The sequence below is a fragment of the Notamacropus eugenii genome, chromosome 5, assembly GCF_028372415.1.
Source record: "Notamacropus eugenii isolate mMacEug1 chromosome 5, mMacEug1.pri_v2, whole genome shotgun sequence".
NCBI lineage: Eukaryota > Metazoa > Chordata > Mammalia > Diprotodontia > Macropodidae > Notamacropus > Notamacropus eugenii.
Genome location: NC_092876.1, coordinates 231,087,987 through 231,108,748, shown reverse-complemented (window position 1 = coordinate 231,108,748; position 20,762 = coordinate 231,087,987). Strand labels below are relative to the sequence as shown.

General features: G+C 34.3%; 1 protein-coding gene across 4 annotated transcripts in view; it reads right to left on the bottom strand.

Annotated features, from left to right (window-relative positions):
- Positions 1-1,000: 1,000 nt before the first annotated feature.
- Positions 1,001-20,762, bottom strand: part of PPIG (peptidylprolyl isomerase G) — a 75,307-nt gene continuing 55,545 nt past the window's right edge. For all 4 annotated transcript variants that reach the window (XM_072612247.1, XM_072612249.1, XM_072612250.1 and 1 more), the window contains 7 exons: positions 15,912-15,941; positions 15,673-15,812; positions 7,305-7,503; positions 5,624-5,791; positions 3,344-3,431; positions 2,531-2,667; positions 1,001-2,326 (listed from right to left, as the gene is read on the bottom strand). In XM_072612247.1, the coding sequence (XP_072468348.1) occupies positions 1,222-2,326; positions 2,531-2,667; positions 3,344-3,431; positions 5,624-5,791; positions 7,305-7,503; positions 15,673-15,812; positions 15,912-15,941 (1,867 nt within the window). In that variant the 3' untranslated portion in view covers positions 1,001-1,221. The remainder of the gene's footprint in view (positions 2,327-2,530; positions 2,668-3,343; positions 3,432-5,623; positions 5,792-7,304; positions 7,504-15,672; positions 15,813-15,911; positions 15,942-20,762) is intronic.

The window sequence follows — 20,762 nt, the reverse complement described above, 5'->3', positions numbered from 1 at the left end:
AAATGCTAAGCTAAAGTTATAATCAGATAAACAGTTTAAAGTCATTTTGAAAAATTTAGTGCTAATAAAATATATCAGTGTTGCTATAAGAAAATTATTCAGAACAAATTCCTACCATTTGATACTTAAATTTCCAAGAAGATTTTAGATAAAGAATTAGTACATTTTAAAGCATGTAGAGTAATAACTCTGATCTATGCTAATTAAGATAAATTTCAAAACTTAATATAACAAGGCTAGGGATTTTCAGGCCAAACTAATGTATAAGGGCTTACGTATGTAAATGTGTATGCTCATAAATATGAATGGAAAACCAATATTACTAATGCTGATTCTGATTACTTCTGAAAAAGGGACAATCTTACAAAAAATACTTAAAATCTATTTCCTATGTATTGATTCTGTTTGATGCTGTGCAACAACAGGCCAAGAATATCTCTACTTATGTCAACTGATCAGATAAGCACAATCTTCCTAAAGAATAAAACTGAAACCAACTTGACATTTCTATAGGACAAGTGAAAGAAAAATACAGAAAAATTTGTAAGCAATGAACTATACACACCGCTCGAAATACAAAGAAATAGGTGCAAAGTAAAACACAATAGGTAAATATACATTTTTCTATGTATTTAAAGTACAAGTTACAAGATCAAAATTTAAAAATAATTTTTCAGGAAATCATAGGATAAGCATGTTTTCTTAGAATAAAAAAAATCCTCTTGTAAGCTTCTATGATGAACATCAATAATGTTCTCCCTAAAATGTAATCAGAAATATCAGTATGACTTCCTTTCAATTTAATGGCTTTTAAAAATATCTAGAACATGAGAAGTGCAAACTTTTATAAAAATTACTATTGCAATTAACAATTGTATTTGTTTCTAACAGGTTGATCTAACAGATCAAGATGTATATTAGCCATGGTAGCTGTTGGCTGACAGCTACAACACAGATAGAGAAACGGAAGAATTAAACAGCACACAATATTACACAAAAGTGGTTTTCTCATTTCAAGTTTATTAAAACTTTAGCAGTACAAATTATTCAGGTTGTAGAATATCAAAAGATCAAACTTAATGAAGTCCGCATTAAAAAAAAAAAAAAACAAACCAACCCCAAAAACAAAAAGGAAGAGGAAAACAACAAAAAAGGATGTTCTTCAGCAAGTCTCTAAAACCTAAAGAGAAAAATGGAAATACAAAGTTCAAAGCCCCTCATTCATCCACTTTTGTCTTCATCTGTTCCAGGGCTGGACTCATGATCAGATTTTTTATCTTTACCACGTGTATGGTCTCTTTCTTGACTCTTTGATTTTTGGTTGATTTCTTTTTCTAATGAGCATCTGGTCTTCTCTTCTTCCTTATTTCTGTATGTAGAGGACTTTAATTCTCTGTCTTTACTATTACGTTTTCTCGAGTTAGGACTCTGATCTCTGTCGGTTTTTTTCTCTTTACTGCTGTCTCGGCTACTGTTATCATGGTTTCTTGAGTGCCTTTTTTCACTCTCAGCATTCTCTTTTTTGTGTGAACTCTTTGTTTCTTGGTTTTTACTTTTTTCTTTATTTCTGCTTTGACTTTCCTCTCTCCCTGAACTCCTCGACTCTCTTCTCCTCCTCCTATCTTTGCTTCTAGATTTTTCTGGTGTTCCTTTCCTTTCTTTGCTCCTTGATCTTGCTCTTCTTCGGGATTCCCTCTCTCTGTTCCTATAGTACTCCTTGCTCCTACTACGGTCTCGGTCTTTGCTTCTAGATCTGGCTCTTCTTCCTTTGTCCCTGCTTCTGCTTCGCTCCCGTGTCCGGCCATTGGAGCTGTGTTTTCCTTTGGTCACCTCCCGTTCTCTACTCTTTGACTTGGCCCTTTTATCCTTGTCTTTACTTCTGCTATGGTCGTGTTCATTATTTTTTGACCCTGCTCGCTTAGACCTCTCTTTACTCCTGCTCTTTTCTCGTTCTTTGCCTCGAGAATCAGAATGTTTCTCTTTTTCTTTTACATGATCTCTTTCTTTGCTTCTTGATCTTATTCTCTTTTCTTCATGCCTGTTATGCTTTGAATCTCTTTCTTTACTTTTTGATTTCTCTTTGCTTTTACTCCTGCTTTTAGACTTGGCCCTTTTCTTTGCTTTGCTTTTATTATATTTGTCATCTTTCTCTGAATTTCTCCTTGTGTCCCTATCTTTACTATTGGATTTGTGGTCTTTTGTTTTCTTTTCCTTTTCACCTTTTCTATTTGGACTTTCTGATACATGTCTGTGTTCAGATAATTTCCTTTCTTTTCCTCTTGCTGGACTTTTTTGATTTTCTTTTTTATTTTCATTTAATTCACTCCTACAAAAGAAAAAAATTAAGGGCTTTAGGAAATGCATTATCAGTAAGAATAATTTCAGAGTCAGCTAATAAGATCAAACAACTGTAGCAAGAACCAATTTTACCATTTTAAGGTATATAAAAAACTGTAGGCACAATTAACATTACTGTTTACAAAAGAAAGATTTTTTTATAATATGGTATAGATGAAATTTTATATCTTACTTATCCCCTTTGATCCACCTTTCACCACTTGACACCCTCATTCTTTGAGCTCTCTGCATCTCTTGTCTCCAATGTGGAGGAGTCTCGCTACGCCTGAAACGATCCCGTGATCTGGATCTGGAAGGTGTTCGATAGCGCTTGAGAAAAGAAAGTGAAAAATTTTCAAATACACTAAAAATGGCAGTCAAAAGGATTCTCATTTTCAAGTTAATACTTTTCACATACTATTACCCTCAAGAGAATTTTAGAATATTCCCCACAAAATATAGGTACCTAAAACAGGTTCAAAAAACCTTGCTTTGAGTATGCTTGAAACAAGACATCCGACAGCTGATGCCTTAGTTTCCACTCCTCTATTCTATACGTCAAAGATAAACTAAAATGGTTCCAGAGTTCTAGGTACGTACTGGAATCCTAGGGTAACTTTAGACAAAAATATAGTGTGTATGACTTTGGGATATTAGAGCCTGAAGTGTGGGCTATACATAATATTACATAGCTAAAGGGCCTCTTAGAAGAGCTGCAACCTCCATACAACCTAGGAAAGAACCGCTCTCAAATTTTAAGTAACTAAGCAATTAAGCATGTAATTCACATGTATGTTTCATCAGTTTTCATTTTTGTTCTATGACACAACACAATCTACCAAAAAAACATTCTTTTAAAAAAGATATCATTTCAACTCAGCAAGTCACATAAAATACACCTATTAACACAAATTTAATACACAATATAAAGAGAATCTTACTACATAATTAAAAATTAAGGAAGGAATAAAATTCCAAGAAGATTCCTTTGAGAAGAAACACTTACCCTTGGTCCTCTTCCTTTAATTTTCCTTCCAGATCTGGTGACTAGAAGTCGCCTTTGATATGAAGAGGACTGGGAGTTAGACGGATTACTATAAGTAAAAAGAAAGTTGAAAAGCACTATTTTACAAAAAGTAAATTCAACTGAAGTATAGCTTCCTTGATCTATAAAAACGTAGTTTATTTTGCTCCTATAAACCTTCAACACTTAAAATAACCACTTCCTAACAACTTCATTTTTATTAACTACTGAGGGAATAAGAATTATTAGTTTAAAGTACCAACAGTATACTATTTATTATTCAGCAGATATAGTTTAACATCTATCTTGAGTTATATTGCTGACCAATCAAATATGTCAAGTCATAGAATTCTAAACTACCAGGATTGAAAGACACTTTGGAGCTCATCCGAACGAAACTATTGAGGGGTGCACGAATTCCTTCTGCATCTCTGACAAATGGCCAATTTGGGCACTCCCTAAAGGAAGCAGCATGGTACGATGGAAAGAAGGTTGGATGTGGAGTCAAACAACCTGAATATTAAATAAATGCTCTATTATGTGACACCTGGGTGACCTTAAGCAAATCACATAATTTCTAAGAATCTGTTTTCTTATTTGTAAAATGAAGAGCCCAGATCACATGATCAGAGGTCCTTCGCAACTCAAAATTTAATATCCTTTAAAAATTATTTTTAAAAGCTTAAAAAAACCAAACAAAATAAAAAACAGAAAAACCCAATGCAATTACTATATTGAAATGCACTAACATGCTAAGCTAACGATAGCATCCTGATTTTCCACGGTCTCTTTTCTGTTTCACAAGCTCCTCTTCCTCAAAGTCCACATAAGGAGGAATTCTCCTGTAAGATCTGTTCTGAGCCTTCTTTTCCTTCTATACTTTCTCACAGAACTCATCTATTCCTTTGGTTTCAATTCTCATCTCAATGCACATACCTCACAAATCTCTACCTCTAGTTCTGGTCTCCAGGTCTCATTTCTGTATTTTCTCTTAGACATCCTATAAACATCTCAAATTTAACATATCCAAAACAGAACACCCCCCTCGATCAATTCCCCTATTCTCTTTACCAGTTAAAACTGGTTTTAAGCTGGTCAAAACATTTTTGAAATTTCTTTTTCTCAAATTCAAATCAGTTGCATCAAGTCATACAATTTATAATTTTAGGACTGGAACTTCAGAGATCATGATGTCCAAATATTTTTTCCATAGATAAGGAAAAAAAGTAGCTTATGCAGTACTTTCATCACCCTAACTTAGATTCTTATTTCTAAGTTCCATATAACTGGTCTTCCTACAGCTGATCTTGTATTTCCACTACCCCCAATCAACCTTTTCTTCAAAAAGAGCTTTGATAATTTCATTTTCCTAAAAGGTCGAGAGCTTCCCATTGCCTAATGAATCAAACTTAGGCTTCTTAGCCTTCACATTCAAGGCCTTCCAAAATATGACTGAGACATTGTAGAAATTTCTCTCCCACGTTAGCCAGTGAAACTAGATTATTCAATGCTGCCTTACATATCCTGTTCCTTCCCATGCCACATCATTCTACTTGCAATGCCCAACTCTTGTTCCTCTGCCTTCAGAAATCCTATCTATCATTCAAGGTAAAACAATATGAAGCCTTTCCTAATGTCCTCTTCATCTAAACCTTCAGACCTCTTAGTTTCTATCATCCTTATGACACTTTCCATATTCTGAAGTCTAGTGATACAATTATAAGCAACTTAAAGGATGGGATCATCTGAGTCATATGGTATTAATTCAACATTTAGCATAGTGCCTTTTGTGTATGTTAAGTACTCAACAGATATTCACTGAATTTAAAAATATGGTCTAGTAGAGGTGCTTAGGAAATATTCATTAAAAAAAGATTTGTAATCAATGTATTATCTTTACATGCCCAAATAAGTTTTTAAAAATTAACACACATGACAAACTTACAATGTGGTCAAGTTATTTCTTAAAGAATATTTAACAACAGCTTTGTTCATATATAAAAAAAAATCAGATTCAATCTTATGAAAGGTAAATTAAGACTTACCTAAAACCTTGTTATCTCTAAGCACAATAATAGAAGTCAATGCTTTTAAGAAGTTTTATAATAAGTAGTAATAATAATAACATGTAACAAATAACGTCAGAGTTTCTTGCTAGCAATCTTTTTCTCAAAAATCTGGCTGAAAACCAGGATACTTTCCTCTAATACTCTGATTTCCACAATAAAATGAGGATATCATATGCCTTAAAGATCTACTTACCACTCTCTTTCTTTCTCCCTTTCTCTATTCTTTCTCTCTTTTTCATCTACTTTAGGAGGACTTTTTCTCATTAGGAACCTGTTTTCAGGAATAGGAGGAATCTCTTCTGGACGGACAGTAGACTGTGGTTGTGCTTCAGGGCTTTCATCTTCACTCTCAGTGGAGGAACTTAATTAAAAAATGGAAACACATACACATACATACACACACAAAAGCTCGATGTACTAAACAGCATTGCCCAAGTTGTTGTTACTGCCATTGCAATGTGGCATCATAATTAACAAAAATCCTAAAATTATAACATAATATGAGAAATTATCCCTCCTCCATAAAATAAAATACCCTACACACTGTTCTTTTAAATAAGATTTTCTCACTTTGACATCAATTCCTTTGCACTCCATTTTTCAAGTACTAAAATGATTGTTTTAAAGTTCAACACATTTTCAATTTCAGAGGTTAATTTCTAATTAAATTTATAAATGTGGAGGATACTTTCACCAGCATTAAACTAGCAGGATCTTTTGAGAGAAAAGGCAAAGATCCAGAAATAAGTTCTCTTTCTCACATTTTAGAAGTGTTGCAAATATTTTAGGCCAAATTTCGGTAGGGACAATGGAGAGAGAGAAACTAAGAAGGAAGACTATTCCTCAGAGTTAAGTACTTGGAGTAACAAAGAAAATCACCCTTGAAACCAAGAAGATCTTAGACAAATACTGGCTGTGTGATGCTGGACAAGTTACTTAAAAGACTCAGAGCTCTAGGCAACTAAAAGGAGAGTTTGCAGTGAAGGTGCTGACTTGAATACTTAGTACAGGGATTTTTATTATCTGGGATCTCTCTATACAAATGAAACCACAAGCATAGTCATTATTCCCATTACTATCAGAGATGAAACAAAGAATACAAAATTTCCTGACAGAATGGCAACAGACTCAAGATGCAAAATGAGACACACATTTTCTGGATATGAATGCTAGAGAATTTTTGCTTGATTATACATATTCATTACAAGTGTGTCCCTACCCCAATCAAGAGGAAGGCAGGAAAAATAAGAAAATGCTTGCTAATAGAAAAAAATAATAATAAAAAAAGGGAATAAACAACATTGCTGAAGAAATTAACAGGAGTAACACTTAATAACTTCTTATAAATCTCTTCCAATTCCCCAAGTGTATTAGGATCCACTAAGGGTAAAACTCTATAAAACCAAGAACCTAGAAACCACATAAGAGAAGAAAGAATCATGTTGTATTAGAAAGAGCTTGGGACAAAGAGTGAAAAAGATAATTCTGAGTTCAGGACTTGCTATATGTGGTGAGCTTCAGTTCCTTAATTTGAAATCATCTCTAAGTTTCCCTCCAGTACTAATTTTCTGTGAATCTGAGACCTTTTCTTTAAGTGCCATTTTAAGAAGATATGGATTTACATGATTTGTAGAAAATGGAAATCAATGTCTCAAAATTTAATTCTTTAAACATCTCAGAAATGTCAAAATTATAATTTTGTGCACGCAGAGAAATTACTATGAAAATTAAATATTTTTCCTTAGATGGAAACACAAACATGTATATTTTAAAGTAAAAGGGAAACATGTCATCAAGTTATCAATCCTATATTTCAATGAATTTCTGAAGGGAATGTGAACTACTTGCTGCTGACTAAGTAGCAAAAGACTAACCTTTTCTTGCTTTTCTTTTTCTTCTTCTTCTCCTTCTTATGTTTTCGAGACTTCCGGTGTTTCTTTTTTCGTTTTTTGGATTTTTCTTCAGAAGCACTTTCAGAATCAGAAGAAGAATCAGAGGATTGAGAATCACTTGAACTATCTGAATCACTGGATGAAGATGATGACTTATGTCTTTTCTTTTCTTCCTTTTTGGCTTTAATCAAATATGATGAAATGTTCTGGTTAAACATTTTTATATTGAGATATAAGTAAAAATTCACAGATACTAAAATTCACAAAAAGGTCATTTAATCTAATTATCTTTATATATTCCTGTAGGTAGTAATAAGTTGTTAGAAAAATCTTACTAGAAACGAAAAGTTAATTTATTCTATATCACGCAACAAATTAGCAATCAAATCAGGGAAGAACCTAAATCCTGAGTCATAGGCCAGGGTTACATCTAATTACAGTAATGATGTCGACTAATACCTAAGCTTAAACACTGTTATTTAGAAGATAGCAGTAAGTGGTTTGTTGAAAAAGCTGAAAAAAAGTCATACATATCTAAAAGAGTATTGACACAGCTCTAGTTTTAATGCTTCACTTAAGCAACCACAACTTTGGACAAGTGTCAATCAATCTATCTACTATTATGTATTGACATGTACCATTATTAAGTTCTCTGACTCAAATCTTCTGCTTTATAAACTCACTCACCCTGCTTATTTCCTAGGTGATCAAATGAGATACAATAAGAATCTGAAAAAAGTATGATGAAAGATGTTGCTAATAGTATATGCTATTTTCTAAAGCTGCCAATGTCCCACAGGGGTTAAATTACTATTGCTGTAGGAGTTCCTAAAAAAAAACAAAAAAATAACAACAAAAATCTTCTGTCAAAGACTAAGTAAATATGAGTATTTCTCACTGAAAACCTAGATTACATTTTAAAGACACTATATAGTAATACTTCAAGGCATTTTGGAGGACTAAGAAAAAAGTAACCATCAAGAACATTTTTAGAAAATGTGATTTATGTACATATACTGAGCTGGAAATCTGAAAAAAGGGCACAGAATGATTAAAATATGCAAATGAAGCATTATAAGATCTACATGACCAAAATACAAGATATCTAGGAAAAAAAACATGCTTCATGTTCATGAAACTAGAATCATAAATTAGTACCTAAATTCGGCAAAATAAAAATTATATTTTTTGGGAGGGGATTTCAAGTTGGTTCAACAAATTATACTTTTTCCCATGATTACATATGACCTACTTTAAGAAACTAGGAAAAAAAAAAGGCGGTGGTCTCTTTTTTTCCCTACAAAGTCCCTGTAGAAATCTTTAAAAATACTAAGTTCCTCATGAAAATGAATATAAATGTAATTTGAACTATAAATAAATTTATAGAAACAATTAACATACACTATTATTATGGAAGGTCAATAAATATAACTAATTTTACTGTAAAGTATGTTACTGTAAGGTAGTAGAGACTAAGCAAAAAACCTCAACAAAATGCTATTCAGGATCAACATCTTTATGAGTCTGGAAAACTAAGGACTCAAAGAGTACTTCTGGATGTTATTTAATATATGGGATTCAGTTTAGGTGCCATCCTCTAAAACTGTAAAGGAGAGAAAAAAGAAGAAAAACTAGCACTAATAAGACATTCAAAAAGAAAATAAGTGGGACCTGAAGGAACTATGGAAGCAATGTAAAGGAATTTTACTGTATATTATTGTAAGTTAGCAGACATCAGCAAAAAAAAAAAATCTAAAAACCACAACACCATTCAGGATCAATATCTGTGAGTTTTGCAGTATTTTGAGGTATCTGAAGGACAACTGAAGTGATGTAAAGCAACAAATAAGACCTTTTATTTCTAGCAGAACTTAAATTGACAACAGAGCTAAAATCTAACTCTTAATCATGAATGAGCTGTCTCTAAATTAGAATATTTGGCTCAATGAAATCACCTATTATATGCTCAGCAATGAAGGCTATATAGGTGAAGGTACTACCCTACTAAGGTAGCTATGTTTGGGTTGTAACTTTCAGGAGCTTATTGTCCAGGTGGGAAGATAAGACGAAGACATATGAAACAACACTGAATAGTACAAGACAATATGTAACTGTTTAATTGTATGGTACAAACTATAAGTGCTAAAGGAATTTAGAAGATGAAGACAATAATTTCCTGAGGATCTGGAAAAGCTTTCTGGATGACTCTTGATGGGAAAGTCTGATTTGGATAAGCAGAAGGAAAAGGACAGGGTATTTCATATTTTTTGCTAAAATCAACTGAATTCAAGGGAAGAGGAACATAAGTAAACACAAGTTGCTGGCAAAGCACCCAGTCAAACCAGCACCCATTTTCAAAATGGGAGGGGAGACATGGTGCAGCACTTAACTTGGAGTCAAGAGAGACCAGAGTTCTAATGCTATTTCTAAAACTTTTTTAAAATATATGACAATGAAGGGTTATTTAACCTCTCTCAAGACTATTTTCTTATCTTTTAAATGAGGATACAACAACCTCCTGTAGTCACCTGATATATGTAAAATACCATGCATATGTATGTAACTGGGGTAGTGTCTAAGTCATGGCATGATAGGAAGAACAGAGGACCCAGGTTCTAGTCCTAGTTCTGTTACTAAATCACTGTTTGGCATTATAATGGTGAAACGTTTTTATTTTTCTAGGTTTAATTTTTCCAATGTGTAAAATAAAGCCATTGGCTTAGATGGTACCTTTACGTAAACTTATTAGTTAAAAAGCCAGTCCCACATAGCTCCCCTAAAAACTCAGTGTGACATTTAATTGGGGTTTATTTTTCGGTGTATATCCTTTTCCAAGAGAGCTCATTTTAGTGGAGTGGCTACATTTCACCCAGCACAATGTAGTGCTAGCTGTACAGTTTATGAAGGGTTTTTTTTTTCCCAAAACAAAGCTATGAGAAAGGCAGTATTAGTATTATCCTCATTTCAGAGATTAGAAAACTAAGGATCACAGAAGACCAATGATGTACCCATAGTCACAGGAGTAAATGGGGGAGTCATGGCTGCAAACGGTTTTTCTGACTCAATCCAATGTTTGCTTCTATACTGTGCTCAATCTCTCAGGTTTGTCCCAGCTCCATCTCCGCCATGTTTATCTGGAGAGCTCATCTTGTCCCTGTTCATTCATTTCCCTGACGACTTTTAGGGAACAATAAGGATCAAAGAAAGGGCTCACTAGAATTTTAGCGATCGAGAAACTAACAGACTGCCTCTTTAGCAAATACAAATCAGTTTCCTTTCTTCAGTGGAGTCCAAACTAGAGGCTGCTGCTTTAGTTGGAAGATCATATAGACCTCTGAGGGGAAGAAGAGATTCCTGGAACTGGGGGGAGTTAGAATGGCTGTCTTTGGCACTTACAGCACCATTATGCTGTTTTGCACTTTCTATGGAGTGAGACTGTCCTGGAAACAATACACATTCCTACTCCTGAGTATTTGGAAAACTTCTTAATCTATCTGTGATGATCTAGACATTATCTCTATTCTCAGGTTCACAAATACAGGCAAAACAAACCCCTAAAATATGTCTGAATGACACACCAATTTTAAAATTTATGAAGCATTTTATAATAAATTATCTCATTTGATCCTCAAAAACTCTATGAAACAGATCCTATAGTAGGATTTTAAAATTTGAGGCCTATAAAATGTTGTGGCAACTGTATTTGGCTTCTTTTATAATCTTATGTATTTTATTTCAGGCACTGAGATGGTATACACAAGCTTCCCTACACTACCAGAGAAGTCCATGACGCAAAGAAGTTAAGAGCCCCTGTTCTATTATTTTCCCCATTGTACAGGTAAAGAAACAGATTCAGAAAGATTCGGTGATTTGTCTAAGGCCATTCTGCTAAGTATTGGAGGTAGGATTTAAACACTCAATTTCCGGGGTTCCAAGTCTATCATCATTCCTTCTGTTATACCATACTGCCTCTCTTCTTGAGTCCTAATACTTAAGATAGAAAGGAAATTTTTTAAATGGAATGAAGAAGGGTTAGTGTCTAGAAAAGACAGAAGGGAAAATAATTAAACTGAAGTACTGTCATGGGCTAGTTAAAGTTCTTGTAACATTGAACTAGCAGGGATTTGTATGCTTCTTTCTCACTCCACAGAAATTAATTTTCTACACGAGCTACTAAGATGGGAACCACTTCTACGTGATCTATACAGGTGAATAAGTGTTAATATAGGTACCTTAATTAAAAATAGTTTTCACAGTAGATAATACCCACAGAGTAGGAATTAATATTTAAGTAAAGACTAGAGAGCTGGTTAATACATGCCTTCAACCTTGCTTAATAATTTTCCTTATTGCATCCTTCTTATACTTACTTCATCATTATATTTAAAAAGTTTCTAACTTCGTTGAACTTGATTTAAAAAACAATCAATTAATCTGGTGCCCCATTAAGGGACTTGGGGGCAGAAGGGGAGAGGAGGCTTTGGAGTCCTGTCTCTGAAAAATACTGACTCTGTGACCATAAGCAAGTCACTTTACCTTTTAGTGTACCAAACAATCCTCTAAGACTATCAGGGTTACAGATAATATAAGGCAGTACTTTACATAGGAGAGAAAAGTAGACTCAGAGTAAGACAGAACTGGGTTCCAGGACCACAGAGCAATATCATAGTTAGTTGCCCACAGACAACTCTGTAAAGACCAGTGGTGTCAAACTCGCATGGAAACAGGGGCCACTAAACCATACGTAAAGATCCTTGTGAACTATATACTAACTTTTAAAAAACCACAAGTTAATATTATCTATGTTTCACTGTATTTTTATTAAAGATTTCCCAATTATATATTAATCGTAGTAGTCTTGTGGGATCCATGTGGTTTGCTAGCACAGGATATAAGCTGTATATAAGCTGTAGATCTGCTTTAGTAGAGGGAACTTTCTCACTGGCAATTTCTCATGTCTTGTTCCTTACCCACCCCAAAAAATATTATAGGAGAGTCAATGTATTAGTGGATTTCAGATCAACGCCATACACCAATAAAATCATGTGTCAAGAATCCTTTTCTCCTTCCTCTCCTCTCCCTGCAAAAAATCAAATAATGACTATTCTAGGTCTGTTCCCAAAAAAAGAAAGGCGGGGGGGGAGAAGACATCTCTAGGGAGATATTTCTACTCCTGTGGTATACAGAATTTTGTTTCTACCAATCTCACTTTCACTATTCACAAAGAAAACTACTTTGGGACTTTAATAAAATGTACTCTGAAAAGAAACCACATCAATCTCATGCCACTTGACCTACAAATAATTCTTCTTTTATTAAAGGTTAACTTCATTTATCTTTAATAGTGTCTCTCAAACATTCTACATTCAACCTCCCCACTACACTTTCAGTAACAAGCTTCATTAAAACTATCTGCTCAACCAATTTCACTGTGTTTATTTTCTTGACTATATCATAAAAACACTGCACTGGGCAACCAGGACCATAAAAATTTAGGCTCTATTAGCTTATTTCATTTGGTTCTTATATACAAGATTCACTAGCTTTCTACTTTATTACTTTAATTGTCCCTTCTTTTTTTGTTGAAAAGCAACAGTTTTGGGCTATAATAATTTTTTTCTATTTTGAAGAAATATTTTAAAAATCTCTCTTATCAATGGCAATAGCCTCTGTAATCTCTGCAAAAATTATGTCACAAGAAACTTCTATATAAACCACATAGTACCTTTGTTAAGATAAATGTATCATAAGAAGGCTCATGTGCCTATATCCTTTATGCATCCATTCTGCCCTTACAAGACCTTGTTAGCCTCTACACAGTATCCTATCTCTATCTATCTCTATTAGAAGAGCCTAATCCATGGATCTCAACACAGTTACATTCTCTGGCATACAGGAATACTACAAGAAGCAGATCTCCAATAGAGCAAGGGGAAAAAAGGCCCAAGAAGAGTGCCCAGGACTCACCAAGATAATATACAGGTAGGCCCAGACAGTCAGTTTTCTTCAGAAGTCTTTTTGTTTTCTTTCAGGCAGTTAAAAAAAGAAAAAAAAGATTCTGTATTTATTTCTTTTTTAAAGTGGGGTGTCACTGCACAACTCTCAAACAAGGCTTTTAAAATATGATGGTGAACACCCTACAGTATTAAACAAAGGCATTCTGTTGCTTTCAATTTGGTATAATTTTCAAAAAGAAAATAGGGCTTAAAAACTGTATGCATTATACTGCCTGTCCCTCCAAAAGTATGGAAAAAGCCACTCAGGCAAATATTCTGAATGGCAGCTGCTAAAAGAAAAAGTAGCAAGTACCATTCACTCTGTTAACTAAGCTCATGCCACAAATATTTCTGCCTGTTTCAACAGGTGTGTGTCAGAACAGAATAGGCATGGAAAATCTGTCTTACAGCATTCCTGGAACAAATCTATCCTTGTCATGGAAGTCTGGACAAGGAATTAGGAGTGCTATCTCCCCCAACTTCTCTGAAAATTTATCTGGTCTCTAGAAGACAGGCATATGAATGAATATACCTGACACTATCATGCCTTGGTCACATGTAGCCAAACAATGCCTGGGGATGCCACAATATTCTTCTAAGTGAGAGCTGCTTTATAGTAATATAAATGAAATTACACAGGGATTTGTCTTAATTCATGTTCTCTTTCCCTATCCAAAAATTCTATCAACCATTTCCTTTAATTACCCAAAGAATATCTACATGTGAATTGTTTATGGAAAATGTCGAAGGATATTTAATTCTATTTTGTTCTTTCAAGTTCTATTTTTGAAAGCTGCAAAGAAACCTACCATATTCAGCTAATGAATTTTGGGGAACAGATTCCAACTCAAAAGACCTTAGAAGTAAAAAATCAAAAGAAAAAGAAAAGCTAACAGTAAACAATTTAATGATGTTTAAGAGTATGTTTAAAAAAAAAAAAAAGCAGGTCTTAAACAGACCATAACATCCCAGTTGTGAGAATATCCTTTAAGATGGTTAAATAGCTAACATCATAAGCCTAGGGTCCTCAATATGAAAATATTAATAGACTGCAGAATCACCAAAATGTTTACAGTTGGGAAGGCTTTGGAGATCATCTTCTAGTTCAATCCTTTAAAGATAAGGAAACTAAGACCAAGAGAAGTTGAATGCTATCCCAAAGTTTATACTGCTACGAAGTGGCAAAGCTGATACTAGAATTTAAGTTTCATACAGTCTCATTTCTCCTCTTTACCACCTTTTATTTTTTATATAAATTAATATGGTATGCCTGCCTGCAAGAAGCTAAAAGAGCTTCATGAACATTTCACTTTTTACTGTATCCTAGGGCATTAAGCAGAACACAAACTTATGAGTCATATCCACTGTTTTTATATAAGGGAGACAAGGTAAGAGATAGGAATGGTGGTTAAGAGGTTGAAAAGTCCAAGATCAAATTTAACTGGTTCCTGCAGACTACCATCCTACGTGCAGAATGACAAGAAGGGGATGAAAAATTTTCTTTGTCAAGATGATCAAGACTTGAGCTAGGTGAAAAGAGAAATAAATTGTAACCTCTGGAAAATAGAAAAAATTAAGTAAGGACAATGATTCTGATTTTTCTATATCAATCTCACTTTGGCTTTTGTATAACTCAAAACACTCAAGATTCCAAATTGATGACAAGTCTCGTTATCTGAAATAGTCAAGAGCACAATTTTACAAGGGTCCTGAACAACGTTGATAAAGACACTGAAAGGTTACAAATTCTGAGGCTTCTGTTCATAGTCTAATGCATGATTCAACTAAACAAACTTAGTTTTATACTAGAACATGAAAATACTGCTTAATGCTCATTTCTTGGAAATGGTTTTTCTTCATTCTTTTGAATGAACTAAATGTTGAAAATGTGTGGTGACAGCCATTTTTTAGCAGATATTTTTCAAAGAACTTTCCAACAAAATACCTCAAAAAAACTAAATGCATAACATGTCAGAAAATTGACATCAAAAGTCTAAATGTAAGGAATGGAGTTACTACCTTTGGCAATAAGCATATTTTCCCAAACATTATTGGATGTTAGTTGAGTCCACAGTGGGAAAAGAAATTAATTTATTCCTTTAAAAGTTTATCAATCTAAAATTGCTCCATTTTAACTTCTAATTTCTCATTGATTCCTTTTTTCAAAACAAAATATTGCAAAAGCAGAAAGGTGGAAATCAAAATTAGAGAACACAGATATAAATTAAATGAATGAACAATATAATGGAAGACATATTAGCAGTCATGGGGTAATGATCTTTTTCTAATGACCTGGAGTCACTGCATATTTTAAATACATGTGATATGCTTAGAAATGTTTAATTTATCCTTACCTTTGGATTTGGGAATTAGCTCCCCACAGCTAAGTATTCGTACTTCAGCATATGGTTTGCTGGATGCATCTGTTTTCTGGTTTTCAATCTCTCTCACAACCTCTTGACCAGAGATCACTTGTCCAAAAACAACATGGTGCCTATGCAGATAAATTAAAATGACTAAATGTTAAGTTTTTGGTTTCAATAAAAAAAATTAAAAGTAAGTAGCAGAAGAAAAATAAATGAAAAATATTTACCCATCTAAATGAGGTGTAGGTTTAGTTGTTCTTATGAGGTCATCATCAGATAGAAGAATTAAAACAAAGTCAGAGAAAAACAAAGTTAGCACCTCTAAAAAGGAAAAGAAAACAATTGCATTGGAAACAAAGTTGCAGATAGATTAATTTAATGTTATTTTTAATTAACAGAATTAAAACTGACAAGAAAAGACATCCTGGATATATACTATGCTTTAATGTTAGTACTAAATATGGAATAAGGAAACGTAACTGTACTTTAATCATATGTCTGATAGTACCTGACATGTAGCAAATAACATGTTTAACCATTATTAAGGTATAACACTATATGACAGAGAAATAATTCCAGGACTGAGTTTTTTGTCAAACCCTGAAAATGTTAGTCTATAGTAAAGGCAAAATCAGAAATTTAAAAAGTTCTAAGTATGAAGATGTTTTATTTAATCTCTACTCCCTTGCCCTTCATTTTTCACTCTAACCTGAAAGTTTTGAGTAATTTAAACTGTGTATTAAGACAAATTATAGGACAAGGGACTAAAGATCAACTGTATACATAAAGGTAAAACTTGTTAAGAAGGGCTATTGGAATTATAACATCAGGCCACAGATAATTTATTGTCTCACATTATAAAGAACAGAGAAATGAGCCCTTTATCAGATTAACTTGCTTCAAAATTTTTCAGTTACTAGTAATTGCTAACTGTATTTCCCTCTGTCCTACCCCTCCCTCCCGTTTATTCTATTCTCTCTCCTTTCACAATGTCCTTCTTCAAAAATGTTTTGCTTCTGACTACCCCCTCCCCCAATCTGCCCTCCCTTCTAGATAAGAAAAATTTCTATACTCAACTGAGTGTGTTATTCCCTCTTTGAGCCAATTCTAATGAGAGTTAAGATTCACTCACTTCCCCTTCCTTCCTCCACCTTCCCCTCCATTATAAAAGCTTTTTCTTGCCTCTTTTATGTGAAATAATTTACCCCATTCTACCTCTCCCCTTCCCTTTCTCCCAGTACATTCCTCTCTCACCCTTTAATTTTATCTTTTTTAGATTATTATCCCTTCATATTTAAACTCACACCTGTGTGCTCATGCTCTCTCTCTCTATATATGTAGCTCTTCTAACTGCCCTAACAGTGAGAAAGTTTTTATGAGTTACAAATATCATCTTCTCATGTAGGAATGTTAACTAAAGAACACCTTCTAATTTAAAACCTGGAAACTGATTGCTACTTAGATACAGGTTTCTCATTTTAGTCTCTTCTCTCACTTTTTCTCTCAATGTCTTCAGGCTACCTCTCATACTTCAGTGTCTCTAATTCCTGTTATCTAGAATCATTACCCTACGCATAAAACCTTCCAACCTTCCTTATCCAGCTCAAGTGTACCCTCTCTACATATTTAAAGTAATGATTTACTGTTTCTATCAAACCTTTTGACTAGTTCCCTAATTGTATTGTAATGCAAATAGGTTTCCAACTTGTATTTTTCCAACAGTCTTATCTCCTCCCATTTACTGAAAAGAACGGCTGTCCCTGGCAGATGTGCCTTATATGTCCCAGATAACCTGGTTGTCTCCCATATTCACATGGGTCCAGGGAAAAATTATTTTTTTTGCCCAGTCATTTTTAGATCATTGCTTTGTCATCATTCAAAAACTTCTCTGGTAAAAAATAACAACAAAAAAAGAAAACCTCTGTTTTTATGGTTTATTCCATTGCACTTTTCACTATCATCTCTCAATCTAGAGCAGGGCTTCTTAAACTTTTCTCATTCAGGACCCCTTTTTCCTTTTCAAGTTTTGGGCAGCATAGTTGGTTTTGCATGGCCTTTTTTGAATCTCTCTTCCACTTGGCTTCCCTGACAATCAAACAAGATATCTTACTTACTATGTGTCAGGTAACATGTGAGGTACTTAAGAGTGCTAAGACAAAACTGAACAGTCATTGCTATTATGATCTGTATTCTATTTCTAAATGTTCCTCCAGTCTCCTTCACTAGCTCTTCATAATTTTAACCCTAAATGTAAAGCTTTCCCCAAGGTACAGTTTTCAGCACCCTTTCCCCCTCACTCCCTTAGCACTTTCTTCAAGCTTCTATGCAGGTGGCTTCCAAATTTCAAGCTTTTATCTCCAGTTCCAGATTTTTAAATGCCCCCTAAAAGTTCTTCATGTGCATGTCCTATCATAACCTCAAACTCAATCAACACATCCCAAATAGAAATCGTATTCATCTTCTCCAAAACTATGGGAACCCTATGGGCAAGAAAAGCTATAAAGATAATTCCTCTTATGAGACTGGAATTATGAAATATAAGACTAGCAATACTAAGCATAAATAAATTCAACAAATATATTAAGTACCTGCTAAGTACTGAGCTAGACAGTGAGAATAGAAAAAAAAAATGAAAAGTAGTTAACAGTTCCTGCTGATAAGATCACAATGAAGTAGGGGAGAGCAAGATGTACACAAATAACACAAGACTGAAAATGATGAAGTACATTTTAGAGGTCAAACAGAGGGGGCTGAGAGCTTAAGGAAGAATCACTTCTCTAGCTTTGAGAATCAAGAAAAGCATCAAGGAGGAATTGATTCCGACTAAAACTCAGTTCAGGCAAGAGTGTTAAAGCAGGTATAGGAAAGGATTCTAGATTTTGATGAGGTGGAATCAACAGGATTGGGCTACTACTTATTTGAAATGGGAAGTGAGGGTGAATGAAGAAGCAATAATAACTAAGAAAATGGTGTTATCAACAGAAAAAAGAAGTTAGAAAGAGGAGCACACTTTGTGTTTTGTGGGCAGACTATTACAAATTGACATTTAACACTTTTTATTGATATCTTTTGTTTTTACATGTTTAGATTTTCTACTATATTTCTACCCTTTCTCTTCCAGAGACCCATCTGTCATAACAAAGAACTTTGTTTAAAAAGAGAAAAAAAAGGCAAACTGATCAACACCTTAAAAAGCAAAAGCCCTCCAACATTAGGTAAGCAATGATCCACACCTGTGAAATTCTCACCTCTGCAAAGGCCCAGGGAGCTGTCCTTTATCCTCTTTGGGGCCACACTTCACACTTTTGCCAACATTCAGTTTCAATTGTTTTGCAGTTGCTTTTTCCATTTACATTGCTGCAGTCACTGTGTATCGTTGTTTCCTGGCTCTTCTCATTTCATTTTGCACCAGTTTATCTAACTCTTCCCATGTTTCTCTGTTATTCATATTCATTGTTTCTTATAGCACGGTAATATCTCATTATATTAACACACTGTTTGCTTAGCCAACTCCCAAATAATGGTCATATACTTTATTTTAGATTCTTTACTACCATGACTGATTTTACTGCTTTGTATTTTTGGTATATAAGGAGATAAGGAGACTTCTTACCAATGGCCTCCTTGGAGTATAAGTCTCATCGTGGAATATCTGGGTCAAAGAGTATCTTCGTCATTTTATTTTCATAATTTTAAATTATTTTCCAGAATGGGTGTACTACTTCACACCTTCACCAATAATGCATTATTAACATGACTATCTTAGCATAACGCTTCTAACAATATTAACTCTTATCTTTTATTATCTTTACACATTTGCTTGTTATTAGGCAAAACTTCAGGGTTATTTTTATTTGCATTTCATTTTTTCATGTAATTATCATTTTCAGTTCTGTTGAGAACTGTTGATATCCTCTGACAATTGCTGTTCTAGGGAATAGCACCTAGTCTTATAGACGGTTCTCACTTTACATAAGTGGACTGTTCCACAGACCTCTACATAATGTGATTTTTATGTATAGTCAATTTGCCTGTGGACAAGGTAAAGGGAAGGAGGGAGAGAGGGGATCAGCACACAGATGAAGGACAGTCTGCGGATGGGGCCAATGAAGTGAGAGCAAAAGGAGGAACACATGGGGGCCTGGTCAGAATTGAGAGAAAAAACACACTAAGGTGTGTTCATTTCACCTTTGCAACATCTCTGAAATAAGCCTTTTTTTCCCTGATCTTGTAGGCCTTCATCACCTCACACCTGGATTATTTCAACAGCCTGTTGGTGGGATGGTCTGCCTCAAGTCTCTCCCCACTCCCATCCATCATCCATTAATGCAGGTCTGATTCATATCAGATATGTTACTGACTGTACTAAATCAACTCCAGAGACTCCTACTGCCTCCAGGATTGAACAAAATGTGGTTTTGTGATGGGCTTTTTAAAGCCCTTCATAACCTAGTCCCTCCTACCTCTTCAGTTTTTCTATACATTACTCCCGAGCAAAGACATACTCTCTGATTCAGTAACACTAGCTTAGCTGTTGCAAGAACAAGATACTCTGTCTCTTTGCTCCAAACATTCTGAGTGTCCCTCATGTCTGGAATTCTTTCCCCCTTCTGCTCTGATTACTGAGCTCCTTGGCTTCCTTTAAGTCCCAACTAAAATCCCACCTTCTACAGGAAGCCTTTCTTTTTATTAATTATTTCTTAAATACCTTGCTTTGTTTATATTTGTTTGCATCTTATCTTCCCCATCAGATTATTAAGGTCCTTGAAGGCAGGGACTGTGTTTTGCCTCTTTTTGTATCTCTAGTCCTTAGTTAACTGCCAGACACACAGCAGGCATTTAATGTTTCCTGACTGGCTGATCCAAATGTATTACCTGACAGACTGCTTTCCAGTTTTCTTAGTAGTTCTTTCTTAGCTAATTTCTACATTCAGATTTATCAAATAGTAGGTTACTGAATTATTTCTCATTTCCCTTGTCTAATTTGTTAACTTCTATTTTTCTATCTTTTCACCAATCCCAAAGGATTTTGAGGAGTGCTACGGCTTTATGTTATCATTTGAAATGAGAAAGTGCTA